General features: G+C 49.0%; 1 protein-coding gene across 1 annotated transcript; it reads right to left on the reverse strand.

Annotated features, from left to right (window-relative positions):
* On the reverse strand, positions 1-17,625 carry GOT2 (glutamic-oxaloacetic transaminase 2). The gene is made up of 10 exons (XM_055000317.1): positions 17,493-17,625; positions 13,890-14,046; positions 12,127-12,255; positions 11,122-11,181; positions 10,826-10,987; positions 9,086-9,190; positions 7,102-7,252; positions 5,219-5,384; positions 3,474-3,624; positions 1-2,810 (listed from the first exon to the last, which is right to left on the reverse strand). The coding sequence occupies exons 1-10, from the start codon at positions 17,555-17,557 to the stop codon at positions 2,688-2,690; spliced, it is 1,269 nt and encodes a 422-aa protein (XP_054856292.1). The 5' UTR covers positions 17,558-17,625; the 3' UTR covers positions 1-2,687.
* Between the last annotated feature and the right edge of the window lie 1,164 nt (positions 17,626-18,789).

Genomic DNA, 18,789 nt, shown 5'->3' on the forward strand with positions numbered 1-18,789 from the left:
TCAGATGGACAGCAGTTTATTTTTGAAACAAGCAGGCTGCATGAAGGCCTACATGATTTATACTGAACGGCAGACGGTTCTTCCAGAAAGAAATAAGGCAAACAATCAGACAACTAAAAAGCAGCCTAGAACCACAGCACAGAAATGGCCACTATCCCTGAACACCTCTGGGAAAAGCAGCAACACAAAGGATCGGGAAAGCTTGGCAGTTCTCCTGCCAAAGCATGTTGAGAAGAACACGCTGGCTGCCTCCACAATGGGCACACAGTCCTCTTCTCCCTCTCCTGAGAAAGGGCCTTCTGACAGCACAGTTTCAGCTCTCCAGAGGAAAGCCCTGCTACTGCCCTCAAGGGGAAAAAAGCAAAAGCTGCAGCTATCCGAAGAAGTGACTTGACCTGCGAGAAATGCCTCATTACAGCCTCTTGCAGGCAGGCCGGCCAATGAAAGGGGGTGGGGGTGGGGGGGAGAAATGGCCTAACTCCCTTGACTGTCCCAAGAAAGCCTTCTTGAAGAGATGTTCCCATTCCAGCTGAGAGCATACACCTTGCTCTAGCCAGCAGAAGCAGAGACAAGATGCTCTCTTTGCATTTGGGCTGTGAGATGTACACTTTGGCACGCAGTCAACACAGATGGAGCCACAAGGTTTGGGGGCCAGAAGAGGACTAGGAAGCTGGGTAGGGAGGAGAAATCAAATTGATCCAAGCAAAAGTGACATAGGATCAGCTCTGTTGATGCAAGGGCAGATCTGCAATGGAAAGCAAAGAGGGCTGGCGGGTATCTAGTAAAACTGTTATTATAGGATTGGTCAGAAAATGAAAGAGGGATTGAATTTGCAGAAACTGAACTGACTTCCTCTTTGTACACTTAACATAACTGGAAAGAAGTAGAAATTTAACTGATCTAGAAAGAGGGCTGTTTCCCACATTCTGCTCCAAACACACAGGTATGTAATTCCTTGCCCTCACCAGCCAAAGATGGGTGATGACACTGAATAGAGGACATACACATCTGCAGCATGGCATCATTTCTCAGTTCTTGCCCCATTTGCTGTAGATGACCTTAAAAACGACACGTGTAGGTGGTGCATCCGAGTTACACTAAGCTCACAGGAGCAAGTGACAGCAGCTCTGCTAAAACGGCGCTTTCAAAGTTTAGGAATTATTGCTGTGGGCTTATTTGGGAAACGAGACTGTGAGAACTTCGCCTTTTGCTTCCCCTCCGGACTGAAGTGACAGCAGCCACAGTTGGGGGAGATACCAATGTGAACTCCTCCCGCCGCCCCTCATGACATGGCATTGTTTTAAAAGGAGCTGTACACCATACAAATGGCAAGGAAACCCACACAGGAAAGAGGGCTCCCTCCCTCCGAGAAAGTGTCTTGCCAAGCTCAAAGAGGAGACCGAACTCCCAGACCAGCCTTCTGCAACACAAAACCTAAATGGAAGATGCCCCGGGGGGGGGGGGGGCGAGTCCCCATGCTTTAGCTCTGGGGACTTCTCCTGTGCAATACTCAGGCCTGGAGGCTGCAAAAACGATCACACTTCTTGCAAGGTCTCTATGCCACCAGGTGGGAGACAGGCAGAAACTGGAAGCAGCAAGCTTGAGGCGGCTCTCTGAAATAATTTTATCGAGAAGCCCTAGTCTCTCCTCCGGCTGAGTAAGGATTCCACAAGGCTTCCCAAAACAGATTAAAGCAAATGTAACTTGCGGTTCCCCCCTACAGACTCAGGCCAAAGAGATGATACAGGAATTCTTGGCTTCTGTCCTACCACTCTATTCAGCCAAGGTGGAAGCCTCACTCTAACCTAAGAAGCTTTCTTCCCATGGGCATCGTTCTTCTGCTGGGGGAAGGCTTCAAACTTTGCTGAGCAGAAGGGGACAAGCCCACAGCCCGTTCATTGTCATTACCCAGAAATGCATCTGCCTCCCTCTGGTACTAAGAGAAAATCCTGGTTTCGTTTCAACATTATAAACGGTCCATGCAAACCTCTTACAAAGAGCCAAGAGGAATCCATTGTTCCAGGAGGTTTGCAGTACACATCTGCAGAGGAACACTGCAAGGGATCTGCAGTTCACTTGATAGCAGGTTGATTTATAAATGCCATAAAAAATAGATCACAGCTGGGACACTCAGATCTCACGCCCTGCAGTGGCCACTGGGAAGACTCAATGTCCTTGTCTGCCTTGAAAGAAGGGGAATCAGAAGGCCCTCCAAAATGCCCAGGAGAAAAAGCTCGTGTGAAGCACAAACCTCTGTAGTGTTCTGCTCTTTGAGGAGAGTTCTCAAATTCCAATCCATGGAATAAGAAAAGCTCATGAAAAGAGAGATCAGAATGCAACTTAAGTGGAAGTAGCCACCCTCTACCATGTTCTGTAACAAGTTACTGGAGCCAGATGTGTTTGCACTGGTTCCCCTATAACTTCTAAAAGCCAGAAGTATCCATTTTTGGTTAACATACAGGTGGGATCTTTGGGAGGAGAAGAACACACTGACAGCTCTCTGCCCAGAGCCAAGCAACACTGGGGGGAAGGGAGAGAAAAAAGGACCTCTACAGAAATACATTCAGTGATGTTTTAAGTGCCATGGGAGCAAAGCCATCCTGTGTCTCTCCCTCCCCCATTCTCTGAAGTCCAAGTGTCCAAAGAAGGTGGAAGGGAAGGCCATCCGATCTGACTCGACTCCTGGTTTACTTGGAGACTTGGTGGATGGCGTGAGCCAGGTAAGCAACATTGCCGGATGTCACGCCTGCAACGGAGATGCGTCCATCCTTGGTCATGTAGATGGAGAACTCCTTGGTTAGCCGCTCCACCTGAAAAGCAAACCAAGGTTTGGGACCATTCTGAATCAAGCTGCTTTCTCAGGCTAGCTTTGGCACACAGGGCATGACCCTAAAGGGGCAATGTGCAGTGGGGTCACCCCCTCCCAGAGTGGAACGAAAGCCTCAAATGACAGCAGCCAAGTCTGGTGCCACGGGGCTGTGGCCCACTAAACAGCAGTACAGTCATACTTTCCTGCTGCCCTTCTATAGCTAAAAGCCATTACTTATGATTAAGAAGTTCAGCTACTCTACTAATCCAAGTCCGGCCACGTTTCCTGAGTCAGGTTAATGGTAGGAAGGGGAAGGACTCTGAACACACAGACAGAGAGAGGAAGTTTTAATGGCAGAGTGGGGATTCAAACTTGGATCTCCCAGATCCTAGCCTGACACTTTACCCACTATACTATGTACCTCCAAGTATACAGGATAAAGCTTCCCAATACAGGGGGACTGATGCAGATTTATTGACTTTTGGTATCCTATTAGGTCAAGCTTAAAAATCAAGTCTAATCAGGAGTGGCAAGGATTCGCTTAAAGTTTAATTGGCCTGTGGTAACAGTCACAAAACATTAAAACCCCTTCGGGACAAGTGCGCATGGTGCGCGAGTCGAGGGATACCTTCTTCTGACCTCCATTTTGCCACACGTCACTTACCTGCTCAGGTTTCAGGCCTGTGAAGCAGAACATGCCAATCTGATCAGTGATGTGCTGCCAGTTATGAGAGGATCCCTCCTTCTTCAGATTTGCCACCAGCTGAGTGCGCATGCCAATGATCCGGTCAGCCATCCCCTTCACTTCTGCCAGCCTGTTCCACAGAAGCAGACATGCCAAGTCAGGTAGAGGGAGAGAGAGAAATGCCAGAGGTTCAGCCAAAGAGGAAAGGAACATCTAGGCAGCCTCCCCAGTGGGCATACCTCAGATAGACCCCACTGGGGATTAGGAGGGGGCAGCTTTGCTTAGGACGGCACTGCTATTTATTGACTTGCTTTACAGTCTGCCTTTCTCACCGAGATTCAGGACCGATGACATAGTGTAAATCAATGCAACCAATAAAATGCGACATCTAATAAGCGACATGATCAGACTATGATTACAGAAATTTGAAACGAAGCAAAAAGTATTAGAGCCAAAACACACGAGAAGAAATACCTAGGTTCAGCACGTGTTCTCTTACCTCAAGGTTTGCCGGGATCTGTAGGCGTCCTGGAAGCTTAAAGTTTAGCATTTACAGAGCAGCAGGAAGGGAAATACAGGCGCCTGAATTTCCCTTCCCCTTCCTGCTGCTCTGTAAATGCTAAACTTTAAGCTGCCAAGACACCTACAGTTCCCAACAAACCTTGAGGTAAGAGAACAAGTTTAGCATTTACAGAGCAGCAGGAAGGGGAAGGGAAATTCAGGCGCCTGTATTTCCCTTCCTGCTGCTCTGTAAATGCTAAGCTTCCAGGACGCCTACAGATCCCGGCAAACCTTGAGGTAAGAGAACACGTGCTGAACCTAGGTGTTTCTTCTCGTGTGTTTTGGCTCTTAGATACGTTAATACAGATAATGATGTTACCTTACAATCTGGTGGAAACAAGATAACATGTACCGCAGTTAGCCCATATTATATGCAGTGGTCTAAGTCCACAGTCTCATTCTTTGTTTTAAAAAAAAAGCACCTACCTGAACTGTTCTGCTGTAATGTAGCACTATTTTCTTTATTAAAATGCCATTCTGAACAGTTCTCTTTTTTTTTTGCAGAATGAAAGAAGCGTGGGAGCCTTCCTGGTCTCCTCAGGCAGGCCGTTCTGTAGGGTGGAGGCCACAACAGAAAAGGCACATAGACAGGCAGTGATTGATCTTGCCCATTCTTAGGGTGGGCCCCACCCCCGAAGGCCCTGCTCAGAGGAGAGAGTGATGCTGTAACCTGCTTTGGGTTCTCTGTAAGGAGAAAAGCAGGCTATGGATACCTAAATATTTACTTGCCTCCAATACCAAACTGAACGTGAGAAGTGTCTAACATAAACGGAAGTTGCTACCTACAAAGCTCATTAACTGCACGGCATTACCAAACTTCCAACAAACGGTGGAATGTGGTTTCACCACTGCATCCATTGGCTTCTAAAGAATTCCAGGCCCTCCTGACCACAGAGAAAAGCGGGCAGGAAGAGAAGTCGCCAACTGCAGAGCAGGGGGAAGCTGCAACGCTGCTGATCCCCAGGGTGGCTTTGACATCATGCAATAACGAGGCCAGACAGGCACGGCTCACTTGGAACTGGCTTCCGCTTTTTGACTAGTTTTTAGGCTGCTTCTCTGCCTCCCTGCTCCAGCTCTCCAGTCTGCTACCTTTGAAACCCACCAAGGATCTCAGCTCTAACAGCATGCAGGCAGAACTTCAGGAAGATGAAGGGAGGCCTTACCATTCCTTTCGCAAGTCAGGGCTGGTGAGAATAGCAGAGGCGATGCGAGCCCCGTTTAGGGGAGGGTTGGAGTACATGGGGCGGATCAGAATCTTCAGTTGGGACTCCACTCTCTTGGCCTCCTCGGCGTCCTTGCAAACCACAGTGAAGGCACCCACACGTTCCCCTGGAAGCCAGGGGTCAAGAAAGCAGGTTGTAAGCAAGAGCAGGAGTGCGCATTGAGAGGCGAGACTACAGAGCCTCTTGGTATAACTGGACACATCGTCACTAAGTAGGGACAGTGTTGAAGTGAAGAAAAAAAATAACATTTGAAGAGCAGCGGGAATAGTCTTGAAACAAATGTGCATTTCTCTCTCCTGAGTTCTAGAAAAATTGGTTCTGCAGCTTTCTGGAGTGGTGCATTTTGAATGGAGAAAGCAGCAGTGCATGGCACACATCGTCCAGCGACCATGACATCATCAAAGCACCTTCCCCCCCCCCCAACCCTCCTTTCCAAAAACTAGTTTGATTTTGTTTTTATAAGTAAACAGAAGACCGTGTGCTGCATTTTTTAAAACTTCCTGAAGCAGGACTAGTAAGTCTGAGGACAGATACAACTGGCATGTACATCTTGTAATGCAAAATTTAAAGATGTGAGGGACCTGTTATGACATGCCTAGAAAACTGACAATTTTCTTCATTTCTCAGTGTATGTGGGTTTTTTCAAGCTCCACCTGAGAAAACCCCTTTCCTCCTCCCAGAAGGGCATAGGCTGATTCCACAGTTCTGCATATGGCTGGTTTTTGAGCATCTACTGGCCAATGCCTATAATATCAAAGAACCATGTGCAGCACATGAGGAGAGACAACTTGTGCCAGAAAGGTATGAAGTTTGCAAAATGGCCCATCCCACAGGCATCCCTCCCTTCAGTGTCCACACCAATGCCTCCCCTGCATGCATGCACACACAAAATACACAGACTGTACAAAGCAGTCGACCTCCTGACTCTGTGTGATGCCCCCCATCTCCCCAAGGCACAAGGCTATCTGGACACAGAAGAAGTTACAGGATGCCCCATATCCAGCAAAGGAGACAGACTTGCTTTGGGCAACGAGGCACAGTTGGGATGAGTACACCACAGGCCCGTGTGCTTAGCAGCAAGTCTTGCTAGAGTCAGTGGGGCTTACTCCCAAGTAGGCATGCATTGGATTACAGCTTTAAGAGGTGCAGCTGGGAGGAACAAAGAGAAAGGAAGAGCATGAAATACCCTGCTTCCATTCAGGGAAAGAGCAAGAGGGCACCTCAAGGAAAAAAATTTCCCTCCCCTGTGATTCCCCATAGGGAAGTAACTACCACCCAGGCCACTCACAGAAGTAGAACCAGGGCACCCACAGATGAAGCGAGGGTCTCTGCCTAGTGGCCAGGGACTCCCCAAATGACTTTTGGTTAATTCACAAAAACCCTCTCCTGCAACACGGTCTGGGGAGAACTGAGCGTGCTCCTTCCAAAGGGCAAGGAGGGCCGAAAGCAGCTCAGAATCAGTTCAACGAAAAGGGGGAGGGGGAGCAGATGCTCGCATGCTCCAGCTCCCAAGGAATCATAAGGTGATGGAGGAGAGGCTTTGGCCAGCCTGTGGCATTTCCAGGTGACTAAGCAAACTGGAGACCTGTAGCAAGCCAATTATAGCATATGTGTAAAGAGCTCTAAGGCCAATCATAGCAAGGTATGGCTTGCTCCTTCATTAGCTGCACGAGAATCCATCTGGCCACCATTCTTTCATTCCCCACCTGGAAGCACCTCTGAGGTGTAAACAGGATTGTGGTTTCAGATGATCTAGGCAAGACTTTTTCTTGTACCTATCATGCACTATCCCCCAGGAAGCGAAGCAGCTCTTCTGAACTTACCGTACAGCCCCATGTTCTTTGCATATGACTGGGACAACACAACGTTAATGCCTTGTTCGATGAAGTGACGGACAGCCCAGGAGTCTCTGTTTATGTCCCCACTGGCAAAGCCTTGGTATGCCATGTCAAAAAAGGCAAAGAGGTTCCTTTTCTGGAAGAGAGCAAAACAGCAGGACCTCAGAATCCTCTAAGAGGATTATTGTCAGACAAGGAGACCAAGTTTCAAATCTCCTCTCTGCCATGGAAGCTTGTTGACCTGGGGCAAATCAGTCTCTCTCAGCATTACCTACTTCGCAGGGCTGTTGTGAGGGTAACAAACAGGAGGGGAGAATAATAATACAAGCTGATTTAGGTCCCCGTTAGGAAGAAAAGCAAGGTGTAAATATCTAAATACATACAACAAACAAACGTATAGCCTACTGTGCCTGCTACCAAGTATCACTCATGTGCTAAGACATCTGCATTTTTGCATATCTTTGGGTGCAATTTCTTGTTGTATAATGACAGCAAGACTCAAGTGGCAGTGGAATTGCACCTGAGCATATGCCACACAAGCTCTCATCAAAAGATGCAAGACATCCATCTGAGGTGCATAGCCTTATGGTGCATAAACCTGGCTACTTGCAGCCTCCTAAAGACATCTAAAGCTGGCCTCCTCTTTATTGCCACATGTCACATGAGTAAAATTAGCATCACTGCCTTATAACAGCAGCACCTGACCACACTGCATGTTATGGACAGTGAGAACAGAGCAATGAGACATGCAAGAGACACCCCAAGGTATGCAGCAAAAGATGAATACAGCTGCCAGAAGGAAAAGGAAAATGCAAACACCCAGATAGGTTGAGCGCAGTGCATCCACAGCCCTCTGCCAGTCGGGAAGCGAGCAGCAAGCTTCTAGCCTACCTGGTAACAAGGAGGAAAGGCAAACTGCACCACCCCTCAACAGCACTCTAGGAGTATTGCTGAAGGCTGCATTGGGGCCAGGAGGCTCCCTAGCCAATCTAGACCTTTGCTGCCCTATGGAGAAAGAGTCCAATTAAAACTGCTAAGTCAAAGATGGTAAGTTTGGCAAAGGACCCACCTTCAGAAGCTAAAACATTTTCAAAGGCCAGTTTCCCCTTGAGGGCTGCTGTTGGGGATGGTACGGAGATAATTCTGGGGGTTCTTTCCCTCATGCCCTCCTTCAAAATCAGCCCTCTGGAGAAGCATCCTAAGCGGAAGGCTGGAGCTTCCAGCAGCCACTCTTCATCCCAGACCCTCAGCTCATGTCCTCAACCAGGACTTTCACACAGTTTGTTCTCTCCAAAAGGAGCACCAGGGAAGACACATGCTGAGGACCCAACTCAAAAAGGAAGGAACTGTTTTCAGAAGCAATCGCTCTTCAGTATACCATAGTAAAGAGTCCAGTGGCACCTTTAAGACTAACCAACTTTATTGCAGTATAAGCTTTCGAGAACCACAGCTCTCTTCGTCAGAGGCATCATCAGGCTACAGACTAACACGGCTAACTCCTCTGGATCTCCATGTAGAAGTTTCTCCCAACCAATCCTGTACTGCTGTTGGAGGTGATGAGGAAGTTTATTACTTCCTCCTCCAACCCCCCCCCCACCAAACCCTAGTAGTCTTATGTGGAAGGGTCCCTTTAGAACTGCTGACCAACAACAGAGATTTGAGAAGCGAGCAACTGTAACAATTCCTAGGCATTCTCAAGTTCGCTGAACTCAGTTGAAATGTACAGAAGGTTATGGGACCCTATGCAATGTTTCGTTGCATATTTTCACTTGCAATATCCCAATATTATAGTGGTATTTCAATTCCTTACAATTCCAATAGCAAAAGAAAGATGTCAATGGTAGTAACAGAACATCGAAGGACAAGCACATTTAGAAATTTTTGTCGAGGCAGCCCTGCTCAAACGTGCCCCGCAAAAACAAGATTGCACATATAGAACCCCGTCAGCAAGATGGTCTTTGGGCCTTACTTTCACGACTGCTGCCAGCTCCTTCCATTGCTCTTGTCGAGGATCCACACCGGTCGGGTTGTGAGCGCAAGCATGGAAGAGAATGACACTTTGCTCCGGAATTTTCTGGAAGACAGACAGAAAGGGGTTCTGGTTAGCTGTAAAGATGCCAAGAATCATTTGAAACAAAACGTGAAAGCCCGCTTGTTGACCAAGATCAGCCACTATGGGAAGCAGCTGCATTTGGCTTCCGGATGAATTCCAGGTCCAGACAGGGCCGGCGCCACTGTTGAGGTGGTGAAGCGGGGGCTGCGGGGCCGGAGGGGGCGCCGGAGGGGGTGCCGGAGGGCGGAGGCGCGTGTCCCGCGCTGCCACTGGCCAGCCCCGCACCACCGCCAGCCAGTCCTGCGCCGCTGCTAGGAGAGCGCAGCAGCCACGGGCCAGGGACAACAGGCAGCTAGGTCGGCGTGCGGTGTGCGGGCGGCCTCCTTGCGCCGCCCCAGCCACCCACCGGTGGCACTGCGTGATGACGTCATCACGTGATGACATCATCACGCAGTCCAGGGCACAATGCACGCGCTGTGCGCGCACACGAGACTGGCCTCTGGCGCCAGAAACCCTGGTGCCGGGGCTGGGTCCAGATCAAGGTGCTGGATCTTGCCTTCACAGCCTATGACCTGTGTACCTGAAGAACACTCTCTCCTTATACAAGATCTATGCCCAAGTCCCACTGGACTCAACTATTCCTCTTAGCACCACTTTCACTGTAAGCTGATCATCCAAATGTGTTCTGTATTTGAGAAATTTTTCCCCTGCCCCTTTTCAGATTCCAGAAACAATGAGAAAAGCATCCTCCTTCTCAACCTTTAGGAGGGTCTTCTTGGAGAGCACATATTGTTGAAGATTTAAATATCATTAATATATTTTTCCAGGGAGTTTATCCGTTAATTGCTGATGAAACCAAAATTATTTAACAGCTTGCTGTGGAAACCTGGCTTTATTATAAGCTACCCTGTGCTGTTAGATAGGCAGTGGTGGTGGGGAGAATTTTTAAATATATGTGCAGGTTTTCAAGTCACCAAAAAAACCCCACCCTCTTATTTTTGCTATGGCCATTGCTTTTCTAACTTTAGATTAGGGTTTCTGCCAATATGTTCCTCGGTGCCTGGTGAGCAGAAAGTGGGTGGGGCCATTATAAGGCAGGGCTGGTTACCGGCTGCCCTCATTCAAAGGAAAGGGTTTCCGTAGCTGCGATAGCAGTCACACCCACTGGAGGATCAGGAGGAATCACAGAGTTTTTCTTTAGCCAGTGCATAATTCCATTCCCCATTCGGGTTTTAGTTCTCCTTCTCCTCCCATCTCGGGTTTTCCTTCCTTTCTTTTCCCCTTCCTTCTCCTTCCCTGCTTCTCACTTTCTTTCACATCTATTCCCCTTCTGTAATTCTTTTGCAAAGCAAGGTGGGAGGTACTGGATTTGGCTCCACCTTCTGTGGAAACCATTTTGGGGTGGGGATCACCAACCCCTCTCAAAATTCCAAAGGTTGGGGACCCCTAGATTAAATGTTTCTAAACCATCTGCTAAGATGTTCTATCATCCATTTTTGTTTGTTCATTTGAAGGCATGCCGGACTGAACCAAGACTCTCTTCCCCATATCCTGTCTGTGCCTCTTTTTGTAGACAACTTCCACCAAAAAAAAAAATCAACTTTGCATGCAGCCCACAATTTTAGAGACCAACAATGCAATCTCCCATCGACTTACAGAAATGTCCTCCAAGGCTCCCGAGAAGTCAAAACCACAAGTCTTGGGATCATAGTACCGGTAGCTCTGGAGCTGCAGCCCAGCATCCCTGAAAATGGGGGTGTGATTGCCCCAGGACGGCTTAGGGAGGTAGACATCACGGCTGTATTTGAAGAATCGTTGCTGTTCCGAGAAGACAAGAAGGCCTATTTGAGCGGCTCAAATCCACAGCAGATTTGCAGGACTCATTGTATGCAAACCCTGTGCCCAGAGGGTCCCGTTTCTTTTTATAAAGACAGTCTTAACTTAGCACTTACCAAAAAGTTGGCACCAACTCTTAAAGATCCTGTTCCAGAAATGGACTGCACGGTGACATACTGAAAAGGCAAAAAAAACCCAAGTATGTGGTACGGCCAAACAGATAAACATTCCACTAGCACAATCAGTTATGCAGTCACTTTATCTTCATTCAGTGTCAAGATGGAATGGGGGGCGGGGGGGGCAGTGTTCAATATGGTGTGTCCAATGAACTATGCCTCTGAGCAATCAGATATAATACAGAGTAGGAATAGATTCTAATTTGCTATCTTTTTTAAAAAAGGTTCCTTCTGAGGAAAAAGAGAGAGAAGGAATACACTGGGTGAGCAGTCAAAACCACTCAAAATGCAGGGGGAGAAATGCAGCCGGAAAAGCGATCAAACAATACCCCCCCACCTCCTCTCTCAGCTATTCACGTTTACATATTCAAACTGTAGACTACACCAAGTTTTACATTTCAGCCACGTTAGCTCCTAAAGTAGTTTACAAAGCTCAAGGCAAAAAATAGACTAAATAATCCCATCTGGCCATCAACCAAAGCTGAAAGCAAGCTGCTGTATGACTGCAGAGGTGCCAAGACTCATCCACGAGAAGAACATTAATGTCAGTATTAGTTAAGACCTGGGATTACCAGGAAGTGGCATCATTTCAGCGGCTCAGCAAATCATCTGCTATGGACCCCCCCCCCTCCCTGGTGGGCCATTTTCTGCAGCAAAAGTGCTCAGAATTATGCATATGGCCTTAAAGGTTAATACCAATTCCAAGAATCCAGACATAACAGGCAGTTCTAAGGACACTCTAAGAGACCATTTCTTTTAGCACAGGCTGGTCCATGATCTGCGCAAGCCGGCTGCACCACTCTGTAACATCCCCCCAACTTTCCTGCAAGTGGAGAGAGGTTCCACAGCATATGAGTTAATGTTGAAGAGTTCCCCTGAAGATGTAGGAATTGTTGCTCAAAACCAGAATTATTTTGCTTTGCAGTCTTGAGGTCTGCTCCTTACCCGGCCACTTTGAATAACCTCATTCGTGTCTCCCAAGGCCAGCTCAGCCGATGCCTTGTTGAACTCCGCCAGCCCTGCAATGGGCAAGTATTCCTTGTCCAGCTTCTTTGCAGCTAGTTGAGCCTCTGCCTAGATTAAAAACCACACATCTTGATTATCCCTTTGCTTCCTCAGTGCACTAACAGGAAGAGCAACTCCTGCTCACTGAATTTACTTTGATTAAGATTTGGATGGACGGAAAAAGAGAAGCCTGCAGGGTTAATTGTGGGCTTTGCAGCAGATGAAGGATCTGCAGACTATTCAAGAGCACAGCACTGGTAGCTGAAGCAACATCTGCTCAAGGTCTAGCACAGAAGCACTCCCCAGCTTTCCTTAGCCAATCTCTTGCTCATCAGCCAAGATCCTGGGCTTCCCAAAAGAGCTGTAATCTATTCCAGAGAGCAGCCTGCTTGTGTTCTGAGTCAAACTAAATTTCCCATCAGCAGAACAGAATTTTTCTGCCTCTCCCATGCCACTGATTTCCAAACATAAACTGCTCCTGGGGAAACAGGGATCCTAAGAAATGATACCCCCGGGGGGGGGGCTGTACAAAGGGGGAAATTGGTGCAAATTGCCAGTCTAGCCTGGATCTCCATGCAGAAAGTCCTAGCAGTTCAGACTAGACCCTCCCATTCATTCTTCCATCCTACAATCAGAGCAGTGGGTGAATGGCTTTTTCCATCTGAGTTACAACCACCCAGTGTAGCACTTAATTATTTATTGCCTGCCAATGCTTCCACCCCCCAATCTATGCACTGCAGCCCACACAAATGAAGCCGCCTTATACTGAATCAGACCATTGGTCTATCCAAGTCTGTATTGTCTACTCTTTAGTGTTGGAAAGCCCACAGCAACCCTCTTCTGAGCAGATGCAATGGATTTACAGCTATGACCATATAAGGCAGTCTAAAGGTTGAAATCAGGCTGTGGCAGGAGCACAGACCAGTGCCACCCAATCACACACTTTCTTCCCAAGCACAGATAAGTGCACCAAGTTCAGAGACCTAGAAGTTAAGAGTGAAAAGGTTGTTGCATCCATTATGGAATAGCTGCTAGCTCTCCAGTGCCGAGATCCCTTTCCCCATGTTAAAAGCACAGGGTACTTTTGATGCGGCATGCAATGGACCAGATGGCCTATGGGCTCTCTACTGTTCGCGCATCACCAGATCACCTACAAGAAAGACCACTTCCGATTTGTAGCATAGTGGTTATGTGGCTGGGTTGCAAATCAGCACTCTGCTGGTTCGAATCCCACGACTACCATGAGGTTGGCAGGTGGCCTTGGGTAAGCCACTCCTCTCAGCCCCAGCTCCCCCAGCTGTATTGTGGAGATAATACACTGACTTTGTTCACCGCTCTGAGTGGGGAACTATCCTGTCTAGAAGAGCAGGACAATTTAACACTCACTCAGAGCGGTTTACAAAGTGTGTTATTATCCCCACAACAATCACCCTGTGAGGTAGGTGGGGCTGAGAGAGCTCCGAGAAGTTGTCACTGACCCAAGGTCACCCAGCTGGCTTCAAGCAGAGGAGTGGGGAATCAAACCCAGTTCTCCAGATTAGAGTCCTGCCGCTCTTAACCACTACACCACACTGGCAGTATAGCAGTTATTATATGTCGGAACAGAGTCTGAGATAGTCAATGGCTTAAATCAGTTCTGCTAGGAACTGAGCCCAGATGTGCCAAGCCCAACCCTAAACTGGCAGCAGGTGCCTTTTGCTTACTTTTCGGACACAGTTCAAGACATACGGCTTCCCGTTGTCATCTCGGTATGCACCGACTCCCAGGTTCATCTTCTTACTGTTGGTGTCCCGCTTGAAGGCTTCCGTCACCCCCAGAATGGGATCGGGAGGTCCCATTTCCACATGAGCCCACCAGGAGCTGCAACAGGAACACAAAAGATTGGTCAGCACGTACAATTTGAAGCCTTCACCTGCAGCTGAGCCACATGGTACAACACCTCCAAGCCCGTCAACCTGGAGATCAGTCCTTTTGGAACAGACCTCTATGAGCGCTACAATCCCTAGAGCCAAAAACCTCTGACTGCTTCATACAGGCACTCTGATTTACCCCTCTCAGCCCACAGAAGTAAAAAATAATTTTAATACAGTTCAAGCAGAAGCATTCTTGTCTTATTAAACCGGGTGTTTCCACAATCTGCAAACCTCAAGTCCAATTCATCTGGAGCTGGACCCCTCTGTCACAGAGCTCAGTGCTGGACTAAGCCATGTTCAAACTCTCGCTCGCCATATTTTATCAGTGGATTTGGAGAATGGTTCTCTCTCAGCCTAACCTACTTCACAAAGATTAAATGGGGAAGAGGAAACTCGGGTCTACTGATCCAAGCTCCTTGAAACAAGATCCCCACCCCATTACAGCACTCAGTTAAAGAGGCTGTTCCGGCGGATGGGCCTAGTTCTGCATGGGATTCATATTTTGGGGGGGGGGGGTGTCCACACTCTCTGCATGCAGATCACTTCCAAGGTGGCGTCCATCAGAGTGTGAGTTTTGCATTGACAGAGCTTATCAGGAGAACCTAACCCAGGAGGAGAACCTAACCTCCCTAAAGTGCATCTACTAGCTCAGGGACATGCCCCCCCCCCCCCGCCAGCTAGCGGTCACGAGCCACTGCTCTGAGGAAGTGGAAGCAAGCCAGCCCTCCCCCTGGCTGCCCCAACAGTCCCGCATTTGTACAAGGCTTATCCAATTTGCCATCATGAAATCCAAGCCTCTTATAAATAGCTGTACGTTTCAGAACACAGCCAGCGATTGTGGAGGCAGAAAAATCAGGTGGTCCGAATCAGTCGCCTCCCCCCTGCAAAAGTCAGCTTGCCGGCAGAGTTACTTTGACTTGGCAATGAAATAAGAACTCAGTTTCATTAAAGCTTCACTTGTCAGGACATCCAAAGTAATGGATCATCCTGTTCTGCACTGTGAACTCCAAAGGTCAGGAAAGATCCTCCGTTTAGCAGCCTGCGCCTACTCCCATGCAGTGGATATAACAGAGTGGCTGCCTTTGACACACAAGTGCCCCACTATCGCCACAAGCCCCAGTGGCTACTGGAATGTCATGGAGGCACTTCAGAAAAGGGGCATAAGCCAAGCCCTTCATGTTACTGCCACGTCCCAAAGTACCAGCCTCCCCAGTCAGGCCAGACCACTCCCACCGTCCCTCTAAGCCTGGAAAAGACCAGGCGCCCTGCCAAGTGCTTTATTAGGAATTAACAACATATATATGCAAAAATATATATGCTACAATCTCTCAACCCATTCACGAGCAATCCTCCTGCTGCAGTGCAACTCCTGTGAGGGTAGCAAAGGTTGTTTTAGAGTATGAATGTTCAGGGCCTGCGGTGAAACTAGCTGCTGTTGGCAGGAAGGAGGGTCAACAGGCTAGACTTAAGGAGCTGAATGAGGAGGCAATCCAAAGAGTAACTTCACAAGCAAGGGAAAGGAGAAAGGGAGGGGACAGGCAAGAGCAGCTTTGGACAAGGGGGGCGGGCTGAACTTCACATACTGATTTGATGTCATTAGTCTTGATCACCAAATTCTGAACCTCAAAGAAAGAAAAGCCCAACCCGCTGGGCAGCTTTCTCTTTCTGCAAGGCTTCATGTTCAACCAGGCACCTAGTGTACTGAAAAATGCCCTTGGCCTTCAAGGGTGACCTGCAGTCAGCAGTTGTTAAGAGATATTTTATTATGCAAACCTCTCTTTGTGAGTGCCATTTTACCAGCAACTTTTGTGGGGAGGTTCTTTGTCAATCAACAGCTTGTCTGCATTACTAGCAAGTACACCGGCAACCTCGGATCCCTTTGCATTTCTGCCACTTCCATCACAAATCAATTGAGGTCTGCTGCAGAACAATCAGATCATAAGAAAAGTAGCCTTACTCAAATCCAGGGGGCCTGCCTGTTAGGAGCAGCAAGCGGTGGGGCTGTTTTTTTTCAGGGGGAAAAGCCACCAGCATGACTTTAGGCAAGGAGAAGAACCCATAAAAGGGTGTGTGCTGTGGAGTCTTTTCACCAGCTGCAGTTGGTATTTGCATCTAAACTGCATAGAAGCCTTCTGATCAAAATACACACACACACACAAACCTGTCTAATTTGGTTTCTTTTTTATTTATAGTAACAAGAAGGCATTAGGACCCTCTATCTTTTAAATCCTAGGAGGTACAAATGCAGTGGGGGGGGATCCCTGTAATTGCATCTCATGCTTTGGAAGTGTTGCTTTTAAAGACATACAAGCTCCACCAGAAAAGGGTCAGCCTTGGCTAGCTGCTTTTCTCCTTTTCTACGCAAAGGGCACTATTATTTAAACCACTGCCTCTGGTTCCTTTTGTCTGTGTCTGAATCACACAGTTGTGCCACCGAAACAAAGAAAGGCCCTTGTGAGGGTGAAGAAGTGGAGGATCACTGCTGCAGAATACGCTTCTCTACCCCTGCCCCCTTGGTGGCTTATTCTTAATCCCCTGCGGCAGGTGGTAATCCAGCAACCCAGGTGAGAGCTAGCCCCTCCAAGGAGGCAGAGTGCTGCATGCCCAGAGCAGTGACTCATATTTGGAGAGAGGAGAAAGTCTTTCCCATAGAAAGGAACAGATCATCCATCTTCGGCGTTCATTCAAGTGTCCAGGGAGGCCTGACAGTCGGAAGGGGAGGTTAAACAAGGAGAAACCCCCCCGGCAGTGACGGCCGCAGCGCTCAGGCTTCCCCCACCGCTCTGCCGACCCGCGTGGACTGGGAGGAGCTCTACGACCGGGAACCGGAACTGTGGCTACAGAGCGCCAGTCTCTGCAGCCCTTTGGGCACGAAGGAAGGCCCCGCTACGCCCGGCCCAGCCGCCCTCTAAACCCCCTCCAAGGGCACGCTAGCGCCCACTGACAGCAGCCAATCCCTCGCCGAGACGGCGATCGCCGAACCAATCCGACAACGCTCCGAGGTCCCGCCCGCAAGGCAGCCAATCGCCGAAACGCTCTCCGACCGCAACCCTACCCTTGCCCCGCCAACCTCAGAGAGGCAAGCCGGCCCAGAGTTGTAACCTGAGTTACGGGCTCTGCCGAGGGACAAAAGAAAAAAAAAAGGAAAAAATCCGTTTCAGAAGCGGGTTCCGTTTCGTTTGACCCCTCGCTTTTCTCAAGCCTGAGGCCCCAGAGTACGATACATTTCCTCAATAGACACGTGTAGCCATTCACACACAACGAAGCACCCCTTTTCCCCGCCACAGACGGCCCAACATAACTCTCCTCGGGGGCCCAACACGCGCTCCCCGCCCCCCGAGGACGCTTCGGCGACGCGCCTCTGAGGCCAAAGGCGTGAGGCGCGGCCCTTACCTGGCCCGGGCTGAGAGAGCCGCCAGGCACGGCGGCCCGAGACGGCTGGAGTGGAGGAGCGCCATGGCTTGCGACCGCTGCCTGCCTTCGCCTCGCCTCGCCTCTGAGCCCGGGCCGGGGAAGAGGCGGGGCTCGGCGGCGTCGGGCGGGACGGAAGCGCCACAGCTCCATCGCCCGGCCTGACGGACCCGTCGCAAGAAGAGGCGGCGCTGTGGCGGGGCTCAGGCTTGGCGGCCACCGAAAGACCCGCAGGAAGATCGCGGGAGGCGCGAGGGGGTCGGGCGTGTTTGGATTTATTCCTCTTCTTCTTAGGCCGCCTTTCTCAGGGAGGCTCCAGATGGGTTACAAAGTAGAGAAAGAGGCGGGAAATGGGATCCTAGAGTGGAGGATGTGGAATGTGCACATTATAGTAATTCTAACAGCCAAGCTACAGGTGACGCCTTACACAGGTTGGACACTTGTCAGCTTCCCTCAAGTTTTGATGGGAAATGTAGGCTTCCTAGTTTTACAGCTTGGCTCTCCATTACAGCTGCAAGACCAGGACGCCTACATTTCCCATCAAAACTTGAGGGAAGCTGACAAGTGTCCAACCTGTGTCAGGTGTCACTTGTAGCTTGGCTCTAAGAGTGCCAAATGGAAGGACAACGCCAGGTACAAGGTGACCTCAAGTACAAGAAATGCAATGAACCGCGCCAGAGGTTAGCAATATGGCCGACACTAGCGCTGGAGGACCTGGAATTTGAAACTAAATGGCAGGCTCATTCGCAATAGAGACTCGTTGGACCCTGAAGAAAGCTGACAGGAAGAAAATGGATTCATTGGAAATGTGGAGGAGAGTTTTGCGGATACCATGGACGCCCAAAAAGACAAATAAGAGGCTACTAGGTCAAATCAAGACGGAGTTCTTGGAAGCTAAAATGACAAAACTGAGGCTATCATACTTTGGTCACATCATGAGAAGACAAGACTCACTGGAAAAGGTGATAAATTATGCTAGGAAAAGTAGAAGGCAGTAGGAAAAGAGGAAAACGAGATGGCTTGGCTCAATAAAAGAAGCCAGGTCCTCCAGTTTGCAGGATCTGAGCAGATCTGTTAATGATAGGTTGTTTGGGAAGTCTCTCATTCATAGGGTCGCCGTAGGTCGGAGGCGGCTTGACAGCACATAATACACACACATATATTCATTATTCTTCTGGAGCCCTGAGGAAGGCTCCTCAAATTCCAGGAGACAAAGAATCTCATTTGATTTATGATAGCAGGCTTTGCTTTTCCCTCTTTCCCTCTCCCCAAATGTAAT

This window comes from Eublepharis macularius, chromosome 16, assembly GCF_028583425.1.
Source record: "Eublepharis macularius isolate TG4126 chromosome 16, MPM_Emac_v1.0, whole genome shotgun sequence".
NCBI classification, from domain to species: domain Eukaryota; kingdom Metazoa; phylum Chordata; class Lepidosauria; order Squamata; family Eublepharidae; genus Eublepharis; species Eublepharis macularius.